The sequence below is a fragment of the Chaetodon trifascialis genome, chromosome 11 (genome assembly GCF_039877785.1).
Source record: "Chaetodon trifascialis isolate fChaTrf1 chromosome 11, fChaTrf1.hap1, whole genome shotgun sequence".
Taxonomy (NCBI): Eukaryota; Metazoa; Chordata; class Actinopteri; order Chaetodontiformes; family Chaetodontidae; genus Chaetodon; species Chaetodon trifascialis.
In genome coordinates this window covers 2,147,361-2,165,847 of record NC_092066.1, presented here as the reverse complement: position 1 = coordinate 2,165,847, position 18,487 = coordinate 2,147,361, and the positions used below count along the sequence as shown (strand labels likewise).

Below are 18,487 nucleotides of genomic sequence, written 5' to 3'. Positions count from 1 at the left end.
ATCTACGCTGTGATCGTGCTGCCATCTTTGGAAGTGACAAACAAGCAGACAGGTTTCAGAGACTAACCTGCTGTGTGCTGTGTGTTAAACAACCTTTCAGTCAGCTGCACGCGTGTGTTTCACACCGTGAACCTGGAGCTCAACGCTCGCTGTCTGCTGCTTGTGATGCATCAGAGGCGGAAAGCCAAACTGATGTTGACAGCTTGTCCACAGGGAGCATCGCTGCACACTGATCACACCAGAAGGACGCGACCTCTCTCGCATCCCTCGACATCGAGACGAGCTCTCTGAGTCGTTGCCGCCTCTTATCCGCCTGCGTCTAGACCATTATCTCTGCTCTTACATAACGATTGAGCAACTTCAGCCAAACGTGGCAGATTCCTGCACAGAGCTTTTAAAGAAGGCGGCGCACCCTGACAGGCCGAGCGTGAGCGCTGATACTGCAGATAGGAGTGAGTTTGTTCTGGGCTTCTGATGTCAGAGGCTCCCTCCGTTCTCAGATTTCGCCCTCACCTCATCAGATCTGATATTCTCTCATCTGTATCTACAGAAAGTCATTTTCAGGGCTGATCTTCATGTTTATGAAGCAAAATGTGGTCCAGAAGCAACAACATGGATGTGAGGCTTGGTGATCTGTGTGAATATGACATTAAATGAAGTTTAAGGAGTTCACCTGAGACACAAACTCCTACTCTGAAGCCAGCGGAGGAGCTATCTATGTGAAGAGCATCATGAAACTCCATCTGTGTTGACACAGCTCATGATACTTTCATTTTTGTTTGTTTTAGACGTTTATCGTACTGCTCTCCGGATTTTTGCTTTATTGTTTGCTTTATTGTCATTTTCTCGTCTCCCCTCTCATCATACACTTTGTCTTTTGCGGCACAGCTCGTGGGGAACTTACATAGATGTGTCTCTGCTGGTAGCGCAGGAAGAGGTTGTGCATGATGGCGCCGTCATGAAGGTCCTCGAGGGTCGCCATGTCCTCCACCCCTCTGATGCTGCTGTGGTGCATGGGCTGCACCTTCTGTCGGGTGAGCGCGTTCTGCTTGTAGGTGTACACCTGGATCAGAAAACAGAGAGATATGCACCGTGTGAACCATGTTAAGAATAACGAAAACATGTCAGAACTCATGAGAGGATAAGCTGAGTAACAGAGGATCAAATGGCTCTGGATGGCTGCCATTGTGTAACCAACCTTCCCCTGTTGGTGTCCAAAGAGTAAGAGCGATATATTTCCTAAGAGGAGATTAGAAAAGATTTTGGATGTTTAGAACCAGCTAATACTTTCTTACACATAGATGGTACGAATGGACTGAAGTTCAGGTGTCATTTCCTCGAGGAAGACGATGTGACGCACTGCTGGATGACTGGTCGAACAGATGAAGTGTATGATTTACAGCAGGGAACATCCTGACTGACAGATGATATCTCATGTTACTGGAGGAGCGTGAAGAGTGGACGAAGGTCTGGAGGTGAGACAGGTCTCAGGCTGATACAGCACACCTTCAGTCCACGAGTGTTAGCTGAGTATTAACGGAAAACGTTTAAAAATTCATGCCGGTAAAAATAAATCAGTGGTTGAAATGTACAGAAGGGTGAAGCCAGGTGGAGGTGAAGTAAGAGCACTGTCAGTGATGGAGGAACAAATCAAATCCTTTACTGACTGAGTAAAACAAGCACAGGCACAGCATCCAGATTATGGCTAAACAAGTATCTGCAGTAACATGTACTGCAGTATCTGGAGTAAAAGTACAGATTAGAGGAGGATTAAAGTTCATTCTGCTGTAAGATTACAACATCATGTCTTCAGTTCTGGGTATTTTCATGATTTCATGACTTAAATGGGGAGATCAGCAGTAAAAAATGACACCATATACACATGTTGATGACAGAAAGTCAGATGTACGTAGACATTAAAACACTCTGCAGCTGTGCAGCAAAGCACGGCTCGGGACTGAAACCCCATCAGTCGGCTCCTCTGGGCAGAACATTAGCCTTCCTCTCCTGCTTACATTTCATGTCACCTTCCACACAGGTGACATATGGCTGATAGCTGAGGTAAATATGAGTCTGGACAGGTGAAAACAGCAAGTCAGGAGCTGGATGGGGGTTTCAGCTGCTTATCATCTGGGTCTGAGGACAAGGCTGAGCAGCTGTGTCCCACAATGACGAGACAAAGATCTCAAAACCTGTTACTCTGATGGGTCTCATCAGGCTGTGATGGTGTCATTTATCTCTTTATTATGTCCCTGATTCACCTCCTTCTGTTTTATTTACCTACAATATGTTTATGTTTAACACACAAGCTACCTGTTATCCCAAAGCATCTCTCAAGAAAGACCAACCACAACGTCTCCCAGTGCATTAACCAGCATGCTGCTAAGCTTCACATGCACAGCTGTGGCTGCTAATTTGCATTTTACACGTACATTCAAACTACCGTTCAGATATCAGTCTGTGTAGGCCAAGACACAACACCTCCCGTAAAGATACAGAAGCCCTGCTAAGCTACAGCCTAAATACAAGCTGAAATGATGAGGAAGAAATCAGTTTCAGAAAAAGAAAAAACACTAAAAGACTTAATCATTTAATCCAGGCAGAAAAGCAAAACATGTCTCGACGAGCAGCTTTTTCTGCTTCTGTCTGTTCTGTGCTGAAGTGTTTTCTGTCTTCCTTTTAGGAAGATTTCGCCTTCAAGGCTCTGCAAAGGCTAAGGTCAGGACTTCAAACTACAGTCACAACATTTAACACAAGTCTCAACTGTAGCATCAGTATCAAGTAAAGAGGACAGTTTGTCTTAGAAAACGTGTCTGCTCTCAGTGAGATATGAAAATGTCCTGAATCAGCTGGAGATATTCAGAGAGTTAGAGAGAGAAAGATGTTAAAGGTTCACTGAAGAGGTTCCTGGTATCCATCATTTGGTTTTCAGATTGCAGACTAATCAAGTCCAACACATTTGTCCTTCAGATAAAAGGAGCTCTGGAAGCTTTAGAAGTGAGTGTCTTTTATGCAATTAGATGTCCTATTAAACAACTGAAGTCATTCAGTTTATCTTCAGTTTCATTTGGAGTAAAGTTAAAGAAAGACTCAAATCATTTAGCCAAAGAAGTTTTTCTTTAAAGCTGCTTCCTCCAGTCACTCAGAAACAGAGATCCTTCCATTCACGAGCAACATTAGCCGACTTTTCAGACCAGGGGACAGTCCAGTCGTGAGAGGCAAGAGCCAGAGAGGTTAATTAAGAGAAGGCCTCAAATTATCCTCGCTCTGCAGGAGGCCCGCGGCCTGCAGGGGGACGCAGAGGGAGCACTGAGGGGGGTCTGCTCAGAATAATGATCCATCACTGCAGAAGACCATCAGACGTCTCTGCGGACGGATCAAACTTCACTTCAAGGGTTTGGAGGATTTCTGCTGCCTGAAGGGACACTGAAGACGTCCTCTGTCATGTACAGTCTGATTCTTCAGACTTCAACCGTGTTGGTTTCTGGGTAGAAAGAGCAGAGCGAGCCCTTGTCACAGGTGTACTCTCACCTGAGGTTCTCAGCTTCAACTACGGCGATGTTCACTTTTCCGATGGCCTCAAAATCTGTGCAGTATGGCCCAGTAAAACACAGAGAAGAGCAAAAGAAATGAACATGTAGGAGTAAGGTTTCTTTTTTCTTTTTTTTTCATCTTGTTAAGTTCCTCAGATTTGTCTTGCAGCCACGTGGGCGGCTGGGAAAAACTCATGTATGCAACCGACAATCCTCCTCGTCCAATTTTAGCAGGATAATCAGCTGTTACTTCAGTGAGGCACTTAAGGGACTTTCTGCAAGTAGCTTTACTGTCACTTCTGTTAATGCACATGAAGACGATCGCTGTTATGAACGCAGCGACCTGCCCATGATCAGCTGGAGTTCATCTGAAACGAACTCGGGATTGAAATTCTCAAACTTTAGGAAATAAAGCCAAAATATGAAGGAAATCACACGTACACACAGCTGTAGCTGGTCGTTGACCCGCTCTGACAGAGCGACTCGGGCAGACTCTTCCTGAAGAAGGACAGTCTCTGTCTGAGGAGTCAATCACATCTGACCCTGCACACACAACACACACTCAACACACACTACACACACATTAACACCCCAAAACTCCCCCCAGCATCCTGCCAGGCCTCATTTGTCACATTCCAGCCTCAGCGACGCTTCAGGGGAAACTGAGCATCACAGAAATGTCTTTCAGAGGGATGAAATGCGATGGCGTCTTTTCAGTGGCGCTGCATTCACAACCTGCGTGTTCTGAAGGGTTTATCACTCCTGCAGTCTGTCCGGGTGATAAAAACAACATTACCTGAGACGCATGAAAATCAAAATGAGCTGAGATGTGTCTCTCTTATGTCTCTGTGGTCATCAAAACATCACTAAACACACTCCACGCCATCACTTAAAGGACATTTCTTCACAGGCTGGACTGCTTTAAGAAATGAGACACTGTTCTAAAGGCCGAACTCTTTACGTTCGCTGACGGGTGGACAGTTAGAGCGAGACAACTGACTTGTTGGACCAGTTCACTGTAAACACTGTTTCCAGTCAGACGTGCAGTCAGTGCAGGAGTGCTGGAGAGGAACATTAGCGACTGTAAACACAGATTCAGCTCTCCGTCAGCTGATCGCTTCAGATACTGCTGTTGTTAATTTGTCAGCTCGACCATGTCCTCGACGTCACAGCCACTGTTCCAGTTCATACCAAAGGTGCTGGAAAAGCCTTCTCTTTATGGACCTGGCTTTGAGCAGAATGTGGACGCTGTCTGCCTCCCTCTCTCCTTTTGTCATGGACAGTATTCATAGCATTACTGTCCCCTTCCCAGCAGGCCTCAGCAGAGGACAGGCTGTCCTTTGGCTGTGGCCTAATTAGGTTTCTAATTGGTCCAGTTGTCTTTGTGGAGATGAGGAGGGTCCACGCCTCGAAAACAAAGCCGTGGGGCCCGCCGCTAAGCCTAGCGACAGATGCTAACAGGAGTAAATCTCTGTGAACCAAAGCCATTAGACAGCACCACTACAGAGGAAGAGGAGGTGGGGGAGTCGCTGCTGTACCCTCAGATCAACAGGCTCTGTTCCCGGATCAGTCAGGATAGAGTCTGCTGTTCTTACTTATGTGGATCAGGAAAGTGAATTCACATTAATGTTCAGGCAATTAAAAGACGCTTAACCAGCAAAACGTGCAGTGAGAGGCCGAAGAAGCATTTAACGAAGACGGACTTTTGAGCGCTGATACTGGGACAGTGGGTTCAGGAAGCAGTTTAGCCCCATCTTTTATCAAAGATGCACATACTTTCTGATGTGGTTCGACTTCTGTAGACTAGCCTCAGAAGACAGACTCTTTTCAAACACTTGCAGCTCTTATCGAACACCTCAATAACATTTGATGACGACTGACTTTCATGTCGGCAATCAGTTTGAAAATCAAAGCAGAAACTCTTCTTTTTGTGTCTTCAGGAGGGAAAGACGATCCCTCTCGCCCCCTCGCTGCCCCCTCACTCTTTCTGTCAGAGAGCTGAACAGGTAACCCTCCGCCTGCCTCAAGCCTCACCCCCTGACACATCATCATCATCGTCGTCGTCGTCATCAAAAGCAGCAGCTGCTCTTTGAATCTCCATTCATCTCCTGCTGCATTGTCCTGCAGTCAGCTCAGGAGGAGGAGGCTGTCTGCGCCGTCAACAACACTGAAACTCGAGCAAGACGAGAGAAACCCTGCGACCTCCGACATACACGCGCTCAACCTACAGGCGCATGAACCACTTCGAGCTGCAGCGCACAAACATCACAACAGTCCAGCGTTCACAGGACCAGAGCTGGGAATCAGAAATCGAAGCATCATTAAAATGATCCTTTTGGGAACAATAATACGCTCAGCAGATTTCATGGATTTCAGACTAGATTACATTCTCACAGACACCAGAGCTGAGACACTGTCAGCGACACTCAACACTTCCTGCAATGATGTTTCACATTAAAAGCATCACATTATGGCCTCAGAGCTGCCGAGAGGCTAAAAATGTGAAACATCTGGAGGAAGTGCTGAGTTTCATTTAGAGCATCTTAGTCTGCAATGAATCTAATGTCGCTAACATGAATAAATAAAGACTTGGTTGTCTCTCTGAGGTAAATTAACGATGACTGAAAGGTCAAAAATGTTGAATATGGAGAAATTTTGGGCCAGAATAAAATAAAAAGTCCATCAGGTGGACGAACGATCCTCGAAAATACAGCAAACATCCTGTTTTTACTAAACACAGAAACAAACCTAAATATATATTCACACACACACACACACACACACACACACACACACACACACACACACACACACACACACACACACACAGCACAACATCTACTATTTACAATGTCAACATGAACTACATACACACACACACACATACAGATTAATATGAAAGCAGGGACATAAACACACGCACACACACACTGCAGTGGGAGGGGTTATAGCAGTGTGCTTCTCTGATTGGTCAGCACTGGCTTTCCTCACAAACACCAACATCTGCTCCGGAGCTGAACAGGTGATGTCCATCTCCAGTTACACACCACAGACGGCTGGCAGACACACACACACACACACACACACACACACACACACACACACACACACACACACACACACACACACACACACACACACACACACACACACACACACACACACACACATGCACAGGACTGATACACACACAATCCTTCAAGTACACCTCCTCACACAAAGAAACACACTTATGCAAATCAATCTCTGGACAAAAACACACATACACAATCCTCACAAACACACACAGCATGACAGACACAAAAGAAACACACCCACACACACGTCCTCACAAACCAATAACCACACACTTCATCATGACTCCATGATTCTCCTGATGAGCAGCTGGAGGTGATGACACACACCACATACTGTACACTGGAGTCAAACTGAGATTCAGCAGCTAATGCTAATACAGCTAAAGCTCTTAAACAGATTGAGTGTGAGGGTCTCGTGCTGCCTTTGTTTCCCAACTCTGAGCTGAACACATGAAAACCTCCCAGTCCGTCTGGACGTCCACCAACACGTGAAGACACGATCATTAACGCTGTCAGAGGTATTTACAGCTGACGAATGAGTCCACATGGACGAGAGACTAAAACACGAGGTAAAAAATGAAGAAAGAGAGAGGAAAATGAAAAGAGAGCATTAACAAGAAGACAGAAAAAATAAGACAAGAGACAAGGGAACTGAAGAAAGGAAGACAAAAAGAAGGACACCAGGAGACACCAGGAGACAAAGCAAACGAAGATGAGACAAAGGATAAACAAGAAGAGACTAACTGAAACAGGAGGAGCAGAAAAGATTAAAAGGGAGACACAAACAGAGAAGAACAAAGACGCAAGAGGAATAAAAGAGGAGAAACGACAAAAGGATGAGAAACAAAAAGAGACAAGAGGAGAAAAGGAATGAAGGGGAGACGACAAAACAGCCAAGCTCAGAGCTAAATGTTAAAATGTTAGCTAAATGCTAACAAGCATGTTAGCATTTAGCTAACCGCGAAGTTTGTTTGTTAGCACTGAACACAAAGTTGAGTGTCATTACTTTTGCTGGTAATTGGGCACAAACCAAAGTTTTGGACAAACAATCCATCCAAGAACTGCCAAGCCATCTGTGCAGCAAAAATGCCAACCTCATGGTGGCGCTGTAGTCGGAGCAGCATTAATTAGTGCGGTTAAAAACAGCCACAAAGCATCACCTGAAGCATTACACCGGCTCTACACACCAACACCAAAGCCCAGCTCCTGAGGCTCAGGCTGGAGGGTCATTAGCTTCAGTGACCAGCAGCTCGGACAGAGTCTCTGAGTGAGTCGCAGCCAGGAGATAAGAATGCCTTAATCTGCCAGCAAATCTTCAGGACAATACGCTGGCTCAACATGACCCTAAATCCCTCAGCGCTCACATTTAAAGGCCGTCTTCTGCTGGTGACCCTCTGCTGCTCGGCAGCTACACAGGAAGTCTTTGTTAAAGCTGTCAGCACAGCAGGCCGGTGGAGAGCAAATCCACCTAAACAGCTCGCACAGCTTCTTGTTTGTTGGCCTGATTTTAAGGCTCTGGTTAACTTAGTTTAGACTTAGTTGTCTAAACTCATTTAAGGTCAGGCTTGTGTTAAAGGTATTTGCAGATGATAAGCAGTATTATAGATAGATATCAAAATATAATGTCATCCATAAAGAGCCTGCAGCCTGCTCTGGGTCAGGATCTGTGTAGCAGTCTAGTTTCAACTACAGCCTGAAAGGGGACAACCATGCTGGCCTGCACTGCTGTGGTCCTGTAGGGCCCACCGAGGCCGACCGAGGCCGACCTGCGACAGTCAAACTGCTGTCTTGTTCTAAACTGTGTGGTTCATATAGCAACTACCGACAAAGCACGACTTTTTCAACATTTTGCTTCACGCAGTCCTCAGTACTTTTGTAGCTTCAGCCGAACCTCTCTGGCTTTGAGTTTAGGTTTACTCCCATGGTCCTGGATCTTTTTCACGCCTGCTGCTGCTGCACACTGAAAGCAAACCAGCAGGAGGCTTTTATTGTGAAGCAGCTTCAGACAGAACAATATATTTGTCACCTCGATTAGTGGTGCATTACTAGTGGTGCTTTTATAGAGTAAACTTGTTCTACAGAACAAGATGAGCACATATTTGGTGCTACTTGGTCGGTGGATCATATTTCAGAGAGGAATAGTGCAGGAACAATTGAATAGTACATAACAGGCTCTTATGGTGTTTGTGAGAACCAGCAAACCTTCAACAAGTCATCACGGTAAACTGCTCCTTTCACCTATCTGTGCTGCCCAGGATCGAGCATCCCTAGTAAAACTGCTTTAGAGGGTCAGATCAACACGTCTAACTGTTTGTTTGAGTCAACTCAACAGCACCAACTGTCATGGCAGGCTGAAAAGATGCTTTTCATCCTGTGACTGAAAGCACTGCGATGCTCAACACCTCTTCACAAACACACCCAAAGAGTCTTTTCAGTGTGATGAAGGAGTCGTAAACCAGCTGATAGCAGAGCTGTGTTTTCTACAGGCCAGATGAGATGTGTGTGTAGAAATCATACATAACTACACACCTCGATGCTGGTCCCTCTTCCATGTGACGGCTTTAGTGTTTGGTGTCAAAGCAAAGCTTCAAAAGCAGAACATCTCCACGGTGTGAGGACACACACTTCTTGATGCACTCATGACACTTTACAGTCGATTGAAATCTGTAGATTTTAACACCTTAAAGACCAAAAATCACAGCTAACTACAACCAAATGTTTGAAGGCAAATCCAGCCTGATGGGTCGATTCATTCCTGAAACACACAGAAGCCCCTGCTCACATGGACGGCAGAGCTAGTGCACAACCATATGGGGTTTAGGGGATTTGCTGCATCTTGAGCTGATCCAAAATTATGGGTGGACCTCTTTAAGCTGTTGCTCTCTTGGAGGTTTACGAAAAATGTGTCAGTGTCAGGGCAGTTATGGGAGAGACAGGAAGGTGAGCTGAGGAGCAGACACGAGCAGTTAATCAGAGGAACTCTAAACCTCAGAGAGTAAAACAGAGAGCTAATGAAGGGCCTTTAATGCACTCCTGTGTGTTACTTCAACACGTGAAGCACTGTGAATATGTCATGTGACGGCTTGTTTTTCTGCTTTAGTAGGTTGCTAAACTGAAAAAATGAAGTTAGGTTGCAGTCTTGGTTCCCTCACTTCATGTCTCTCATTTGTTATTTTTAAACTAGTCAGGAGGCCACACGTGGTGTGAAAACAACAGCGATAAAAGAAATCCTTTTCTAAATTTACAAGCAACAAAAGTGCTTTTTTGCAAACTAACTGATGACGGACATGTGTTGTTACTGTCTGGAGCCTCATGTCTGACCTTTGTTCAGCACCAGAAATCCAAAGACATCAGAGACAGGAAGTAAGAGAGGGTCCAAACCACAGCTGAGACCCTGAAGTCAACATGCAGGTTGAGGTTCCTGAGGTTCTTACCTGGCCATAGTCTGTGGCGAAGACGACGACCCCTCCAGAGCACGAGGACACGGTGCTGGGAAGGTACTGGTCATCCTCGCGTAGCCACACCCGGTCACCCTGCAGCGGGAGGACAAAACATTCATTTCACCCAAACTACTCAAATACTTCAGATCAGGGTTAAAACATCTCCAGATAATCCAGGGTTTAGCACACCGGACCAAATCAGCCTGACAAAGTTTCCTTTGAACGGTTTTACAGAGTGTCAGTGGAAGCAGCACACGAGATTCACCACCGATGCAACGTTCACAGAAAACGTGTGCTCTGTGTTGTTCGTGAAAGGATGTGTTTGTGAAACAGAAAAGCTTTGTTGTTTTCCTCCTGTTGATAGAAATCAGTGAGAAAACATCTTTGACGGCTCACGTAGCGTTGGCACCAGAAGCTGTATCTGCCCAATCTGTTGTTACCTCGGCATCATCATGGCACTGACCTTTCTCTGACCAACAGCAGGGCCTCAGCTGGCCTGGTTTCAGAAACCTGTACCTGCAGCCAGGCCGCAGTCACCCGGGAGGCCAGTAAACCCACATGTTTATGGATGCTTTTTAGTGACCGCCAGCAGAGTCAGAGAACACTTTCATACCTGCTGACCTGTCCAGTTTACTGCTGCTGGTTGTTACAGTGCTTCCCCTCAGCTGACAGCTGGATGTTTAATCACTGGAGTTTCCCCACTCTGTGGCGTTTGTGCAGAATTAGCAGAGAATTTGAGGAATTTTGGGAGAAAGTCAGTCTTGTTTGGAGGTTTATATCTTGGTCTATCCATATTTTTGGCTTTGGATGTGACCACAGTACTAAAATACATAAAGAAGAGGAGTTGTCCTCCAGTTTTTGTCTTCCTTTTTATGGTTACTGAGGATTGGATGTTATCCAGCGGAAACCGACCAAATTCAGACGAGTATCACCAAACTCTGCAAAGCTCCTCTTGTTGAAATACGACTGAGCTAAAGAAGCGAGGGGCCCTCGAAGTGGATTCCCTCTTAATCGCATAGCCACATGTGCCGCTGTTCATTAGCGTGACGAGCTAATGCTAATGGGAAAAACAAACGCTGCACTTTTGTGAGATGCCCCTCCTCTTTCTGAACCAGACACATGAGTGACCTTTGACCCACAAGCCCTCATTCTGACAGAGTCGCCCTGGTGTGGCGGAGAGGGGCACCTGGCTGGGAAAAAGTTAGTGGATGAATGGATGGAGAGTAACACACACACACACACACACACACACACACACACACACACACACACACACACACACACACACACACACACACACACACACACACACACACACACACACAGAGCAAAGCTCAGGTCTGCAGTGTCAGCAGTGGATCAGAGGGAAGCTGTTTGTTGTTCTAAACCCTCGGCTGTCCTCTCTGAAGAGGGAAACCAAACCATTCAAAAGGTCCTGGGATCTCCTGGGGAGAGATAAATCTGACGCTCAGAGGAAACTCAGGAATGAACTCATCTTTTGATGAGGACGGACTCGTCTCTCTTTACTCTGTTGATTTGCAAATTAGAAAGGATTCAGAGGCAGTGGGCCACAGGACAGAATAGATGCGTCACAAAGCATTGACAGACGAACGAATATGATGAACACATTGTTGGTTTTGGTCGTTTCTTTGGACTTTTTGACAACGAGAAAAATACAGAATAATATCAGCCTTGCCATTTACCATTCATAGGTAATATCCACAAGTAAAGCAGACACAGAAACGCACACAGAGAGACTTCATTGTGATGCTGACAGTGGCTGCTGTCTGGCTCTTTGATGCCACAAAAAGCAGGCAAACAAAGGAAGATGTTCCATTGTGCCGTGCACAAAGAGAAGGCGTGTGCTGTTTACCAGCGCGGGCCTTATGGACATTCCTGATGTGCAGCACCAGAGGAATCTGACGCTCGGATCACGTTTTAGTGGAGAAAGAAAGACAGGGGTCTCCCTCCTCCCACCGGCACACTGTTCGAGGCTCTTTTACCACCAAAGACCCCCCAACACTCACACAGCTAAACACACACACACACACATCCATGCTCTTTGTAGGCAGCGTGTGCCAGCCGGCCTCTCTCTGCTGAGGCTGGAGAAAGAGGCATCTGACAGTGGTACACTATCTTATTGTGCTGTCCCTCCCTCCACCCTTAATCCACTCCTCCTCCCCTTCACACACACTCACGCTCTGACCTACAGAGCTACTAGCCCATATCTAAACCAGGGCTCTGAGCCAGAAGCCTGCTTCACCTCCTCTCCCTCATTCATCACCGCTGATTGCCTGAAATTTGAACATCAAAGAGTTCGTTTGTACTTTCCGATGGGCCAAAGAAAATGACCCAGAAAATAAACCAAAGGTTTACATCTCTGTTAACGGATAAAGAACTCGTACGGGCATGATTTTAAATAAGTGAAATAATAATAAGTGAAATTACTTCATACGTGGATCTAAATTTGGTTGCATTCGCACAATGTGTTTAAGAATTACTTCTGCACCACGTTTCAATGTTTCACAAAAAAACTAAAATTTGTCCTGCAAAGATGGAGTAAAGCTCCAGAAATGGTCAAACATTTCAGACGCCGTGATTCAATCCCAGCAGCACTCCATTTGAAGCTGTGAAGGTTCCTGCTGAAAACAGTCTTACTTCCTGGTTTATTTATGTTCTTCAGTCCAATATCCCCTCCAGCTGGGCTTCAAACCATCTGATGGCATGAATGTTTGAGATTCCCCAATGCTCTTTGGCGTTCACTGTGCCAAAGAGGCTCTGCAAATAAATACCGTGATACTCTAGAAATTTCATGAACCACCAGGAAACACACAGAACAGCTTTCAATGACCCGAAACACTCCAAACCCCCTCAACACAAAACCAACAACTTTTAAATAATGTTGGAAAACAACTGCTGTTATGTGGATTTTCTATGAAAGCAGAGACATGAAAGGAGGCCGGGCCTCAGCCGAGCTAATGTCAACACGTGAGCGCTAAAGAGTCCGGACTGGGACTGGGAGCTGTGGTTCAAGGCCCAGCTGCTGCAGCAGTAAGACCCCTGAGCCTCTCATTCCAGTTAAACCTGAGCAAACTCTCTCACAGAGCAGGGTCAGAGGCGTCAGAGTACGACTTATTCAACAGGTTGGATTATTAACGTGGGAAAGAAACAGTTGGGGAATTACATCTAAGCATCTCGCTGTAAAAAAAAAACAACTTATCCTCATTTATCCAGCCTCATCTTACATCCTTCAGAGGAAAAACTGGATCAGTCACAGTGTTTGGATCCAGTGAGGAAATGTCTTGGCCTCATAATAACCTGATGTTTTGGTTTCTATGTTGTGTCAGCAATCATTTTCTGAGGGCAGACGTCATGTTCGAGGACATATTTTGGGGAAAGATGCTGATAAGACAGCCTGCACCAACACTGAACCCCTGCTGTTCCAGAGCTGCTCTCTGCCTCTTTTGGTGAAATTAAGCTGCTTTTTAAAGCACTTTCATGGGATTTTCTATCGTCATAATTGTTCAAATTTCCATCTGTAGGTGGTTTGAACCTGCAGCCTCATGCAGTTTACTCTCTATAAAGCGTGGTCAGGGTTTTTAGTCTATTCACATCTCTGAGAGTTGGAGTTGTGCCTGTCCACCGCTGAATAACATCCTCGGTCATCAAGTCAGCCGCATGTGTTTTGTCCAGAGACGCTTCTTTCTGGCCTTTATCTCCGTCCTGACGCCTCCTCTCAGCCAGAAACCAAAACACAAACACAAGCCTCATGCCCTGAAAGCTCTGGGAGTGAAACCCCGGCAGTGACCCTTCTCCTGCTCGTATTTTCCCTCTGTAACCTCGACATGTGTGGCTAACGCTCTCGCTGCAGGACGCGGGGGTGGGGGGCGGCTGGTAAAACGAGGATCTGTGGTGTTGTGAGCGTTCGTACGCCATCGGGGTCGGGAATGAGCAGCTGCCTCGTTTGAGAGATTCCACTTCCTCTCCAGTAACAAACGGAGTCCTGTGTTCGACCACAGCCGTCCGCTCTGTCACGGCCTTCAATGGGAAAGCCTGTGCAGCCATCTTTTTTTTGTGAGCATTAAAACTGTGACTCAACACAACTGCTGGTATGTTCTCTGAGAGATGATGCATTGCTGCCCTGGCGAACCAGCACTCTTTGCTGCAGCCTGGATTAATTCTTCTGACGTAGACGCACTGCTGGTGAGGACAGCAGAGTAACATTTACAGAGGGACATGCAGGATATTTGGACTGATCCAGAGACAAACGAGCTGTTTTCTACTGAGTGTGTGAACACCAAATTGCCACTGCTGAACTTTGACCTCGTCCACAGCAGCCGCGCAGAGAAAGCAGCACATCGGCAACAGCTGCAGTCCTCTCAGCGTCTGCTCAGATCTGATCCGCCTCAGCTCGGTTCTGCTCTGGACTGAGAAGCTCTACACGCAGCTCAGAACAGACTGAAGGCGTAAAAACATCAGAGTGAAGAGCAAACAATTACTGTGTACGAAGAAAACAACTCCTTGCTTGCAGCTTTTTATTAGGCAGGGGATGCTTTGCCAAATCAAACTACAACAATATCAAGCAACTCAGTCCAATGGTCAAAGCTGAGGCAGTTGAAGGACTCGACGTCATGATTCTTGGACACACAGGACACAGAAAATGTCGGAAAAAAGCTGCTTTAGGCCTTTGGAGAATATGAGCATCTCTTCCTCACATGTCCTCATTCGTACCGTCACAGTTGCTTTAATGTGGATAGTTTGGTTTAGTCCGCATGGAGTGCGCTGAGTGTTAGTGTACGAGCATACTGGGCATAAATTGTTTGAATATTAGCAACGGCACAAGCTTTTCTGTGTGGAAATGCACTGGTAATGTTTGAAGAAGCTCTGAGGACTGAAAAAGTTCTCAAAGGTTCCTTCAAATGTCTGGTCAGATTCCTAGTTGGATTCACTTATTCTGCGATCACCTACTCCCTGATTTAAATCCTAATTTTGGACAATTTATGACAATTTTAGATTTGCTTTGTATTCATTAATATTCCTGCAGAGTTTGTGTTCAGTTCCCTCCACCTGTAGAACAGCTGCTTTCTCTGTCAGCTGAGTGAAACTGATTATTTGCTTCTTGTTTGTACAAGTCCCACATGCTCATCATGCAGCCTCCTTCAAACGTCAGGCTGAGAAGAAAAGATGGTCGAAAAAATAAAAGAGTCAAGCAGCACTTTCAAAATCACCAGTTTCAAAGGTGAACGGTGGATCAGAAGCGGCGTGTCACGCACCATTTATCTGATGTTTGAAGGGGGGGTGAATGGCTTATACACCGGTTTTTTGATCTTGACTCTTTGAGTGCAGGTGTGCTCGGTGTTTCTCTTCATTTCATGACCCACAAGTCCTTGAAACCTCTCCAAAAACCGTCATGTGATTTCACAAACATCCAGCCATCAAAGAGGACGTATGGAGTCTTCATAGCTGAAAAACACTGGTCTCTGAGAGGCACCTGCTGACACTGACACCCACAAATATAACAGTCACTGTTATCACAGGTGGTTTTCTAAATGCCAAGAAGACGGAGGCTCGTCCAGCCTTTACTTCACAGACGAGCAGACGGGCAGCAAACACAGACGCCTTTATCACAGCGTCTTTGTGCGAGACGGCCTCAGTGCTGCAGGTACTGACCGTTTCCATTGTTGCAGTCGTGCTCACAGTGCAGCGTGTTGCAGAGAGCAGTATCACTGCCTTTTGTTTTGGTTTGCCTTTGGGAGATAAGAACAGGACGGCGGATCAATCATTAACTTTTAAAGGGAACTCCTGAGTACGACTGAGGTCAAAGTGAGTAACGTCTCACTTCACCTGTGTGTTTTTTATTTGTCTGGCTCTCATCCAGCCAACAGAGAGCAAGATTTAAAAAATGAAAGCTTACTTTAAGTTCTTCACTTCAAAAGCACCTTTTTCACACTTCCCAGCTGTTTGCAGCAGGACCAACTTCACATCCAACTGTTGAAGACCTTTGCAAAAGCAGCAGCAGAATTTGCTTCTTGAGAGCAAAAAGAAAAGGGAAAGTGTCGAGCGTGCTCCCCTGTGACGACTGAGGGACGACACATACAAACAATCACACACCAGCGTTTAGTGGGAAACGAAGTCCACAAGAGCAAATTGACCTCAAGCTTTTTCCAGCATGCGGCACGGACCAATCACCTCACAAAGCCTCTGTGGAGAACCAATCAGCACGAGTCCAGCAGCAGAGATTATTTAGATTCGAATGGCTGGACACACAGAGGGAGAGCAGGGGATTGTGGGAACTGATTAGGTTGCTGTATTGACTTTTGGGAAGGTCTGGGAAAACCTCACAATGACTCACACACACAACGAAATAAACACACACACACACACACACACACACACACACACACACACACACACACACATTTATCTGCTAACACAGACATCTCTCACTCACAGGATGTGCATGCACAGCTGCACACACACACTATACACATCAACATCCAAACATGAATAATACTCATGCACGTGATCACATGCAAACTGATTCATAAACATACAACAAACATGGAGCCAAACATTTACTTCCAAATGTAAAAATCACAGCAGCACACACACGGTGACCCTATGCGAGTATAAAAGCGACCCCTCATCCACTGCATGTCTGCAGGCTTATTGTTTCGAGGCTGCACACACACCATGCCACACATGCCTTCTTCACTGTCAACACAACGACTCTCTGTTCGATCTCGATCTCAGAACGAGATCTGAACTAACACATCGGGGATCACTGAAGACGTCAGGATTCCTCCTCTGGGGATCATGAATGTCTCTCAGCGTCACAGTATTGAAGGTATCGTTAGCCAACCAACAGCTAACAGACACGCAGATGTTACTGTATGGCTGCACCTCAGACTCCACATTCAGTGTTTAACGCTTTAGTCCGTCCTCATTATGTGGACACGTGTTTCTGTGAAGTGAAACTCGCTTTAATCTGATTTTTGGAGGCAGCTCCTTTGTGCTCTTGTCTCCAGTTATCTTTGGGAACTAGATTCTTCTTTAATCCACTTAGGACTGAAGTCTCGATTCTCAAACGGAGTCTGAAAGCTAGTTTGGAGCCTGACAGACTTGTTGCATACATGGCTTTGCTAGTAGTTTGAGGGGGGAGCACAGCTCTGGGTGAAACACTGTTAAACTGCGAATGTCTTCTTAAGAAGCCTTAACATGAAAAAGAAACTTGGAGCCCTTTCAGTACATGACGTCCCAGACAGGAGCTGTATCTATAGAAAACACACACATCATCTATCATAACTGCTGCCTTCACTTCTGCTCCCCTCATTGAATTTCCAGACCTTAATACCCCTTAATTATATGTTACATAGCACTTACCCAACCAGCTCAGTGAGCAGAGCCACATACACTTCTACCCTAAACAGAGACGATGTGCTGAAGCCTAGAACTCATGATACATGACATGTAATTTCATCAGAGGGTAAAGAGGCTTTTTCCAAACTTTGCTCTGAGCTGTGGGTGGTGGGTGACGGTTTTTTGTTAAAAATCCTGTGCCGCTGAAGCCGATCCAGCATGTGCATAATCAGCACCTATCAAATACCAACAGGGGATTAGATCATATATGTGTCAGTATGTTGTCTGAGAAAAGTCTGGGCACATCCAGTTGCACCACTTTTCTATGAAAAGATTTATAGCAGCTACATGTTTAAAGGCTCCTAGACATTGCAAGTATTTATTATGGTTTATTTTAAGTGTTTTTTTTTTCAAGTTCCAGAAGAATAGCATGGTTAACATGGCTTTAGGTATGATACAGTGAACAGTGAACAAAATGCAATGTTGATAAAAGGAAGATTTTGCATTTTATCTTATGATATGAACTTACAAAGACTTGAACATGAATTAAATAATGGAGCTGCAACGATCAATCGATCACAAGAAAATGAAGTCCTTGACAGACAAAGCATCCCTGAACACAAAGAGAGCAACAAAAGCCTTGCAGCAGCTTCTTTAAACGACTGAAACATTTTACTGTGATGGATTAGGTGACAAGTCTCTGCCAGTTAGTTTGGGTGCATGTAAGAAAGAAAATCTGAAAACATATAGCATACGAATATTCAGCAGCAATGTAAGATACATCAAAGCTTCAGCTGTGACGTGCAAAGCTACTGCTGCTGGCCTCTGAACTGCCATCAAGACAAAAACAAACTGTCCCCGACGTCCAAATTAATGCAGTATGTTAGCTTGAAAACAGCGCTCCACAACATGAGGGTGAAAATCACAAAGGGGCGAATTTTCCCTTCAAAATGACAACACCCCCCCCCCAAAAAAAAAAGATTTAACACAGCAGAAGCCATTATCCCTCCTGTCCACAGCAGAACAACAGCCCAATCACAGCCTAATCACACCCACTCAGCTTGTGAGCGAGGCGCAG

The 18,487-nt window shown here is 45.6% G+C and overlaps 1 protein-coding gene across 1 annotated transcript in view; it reads right to left on the bottom strand.

The window, feature by feature from the left end:
* Nucleotides 1-18,487, bottom strand: part of myo10 (myosin X) — a 98,200-nt gene that overhangs the window by 53,809 nt on the left and 25,904 nt on the right. The window contains exons 2-3 of the mRNA XM_070973643.1: nucleotides 10,045-10,143; nucleotides 905-1,063 (exon numbers count right to left, since the gene is read on the bottom strand). Of these exons, the coding sequence (XP_070829744.1) occupies nucleotides 905-1,063; nucleotides 10,045-10,143 (258 nt within the window). The remainder of the gene's footprint in view (nucleotides 1-904; nucleotides 1,064-10,044; nucleotides 10,144-18,487) is intronic.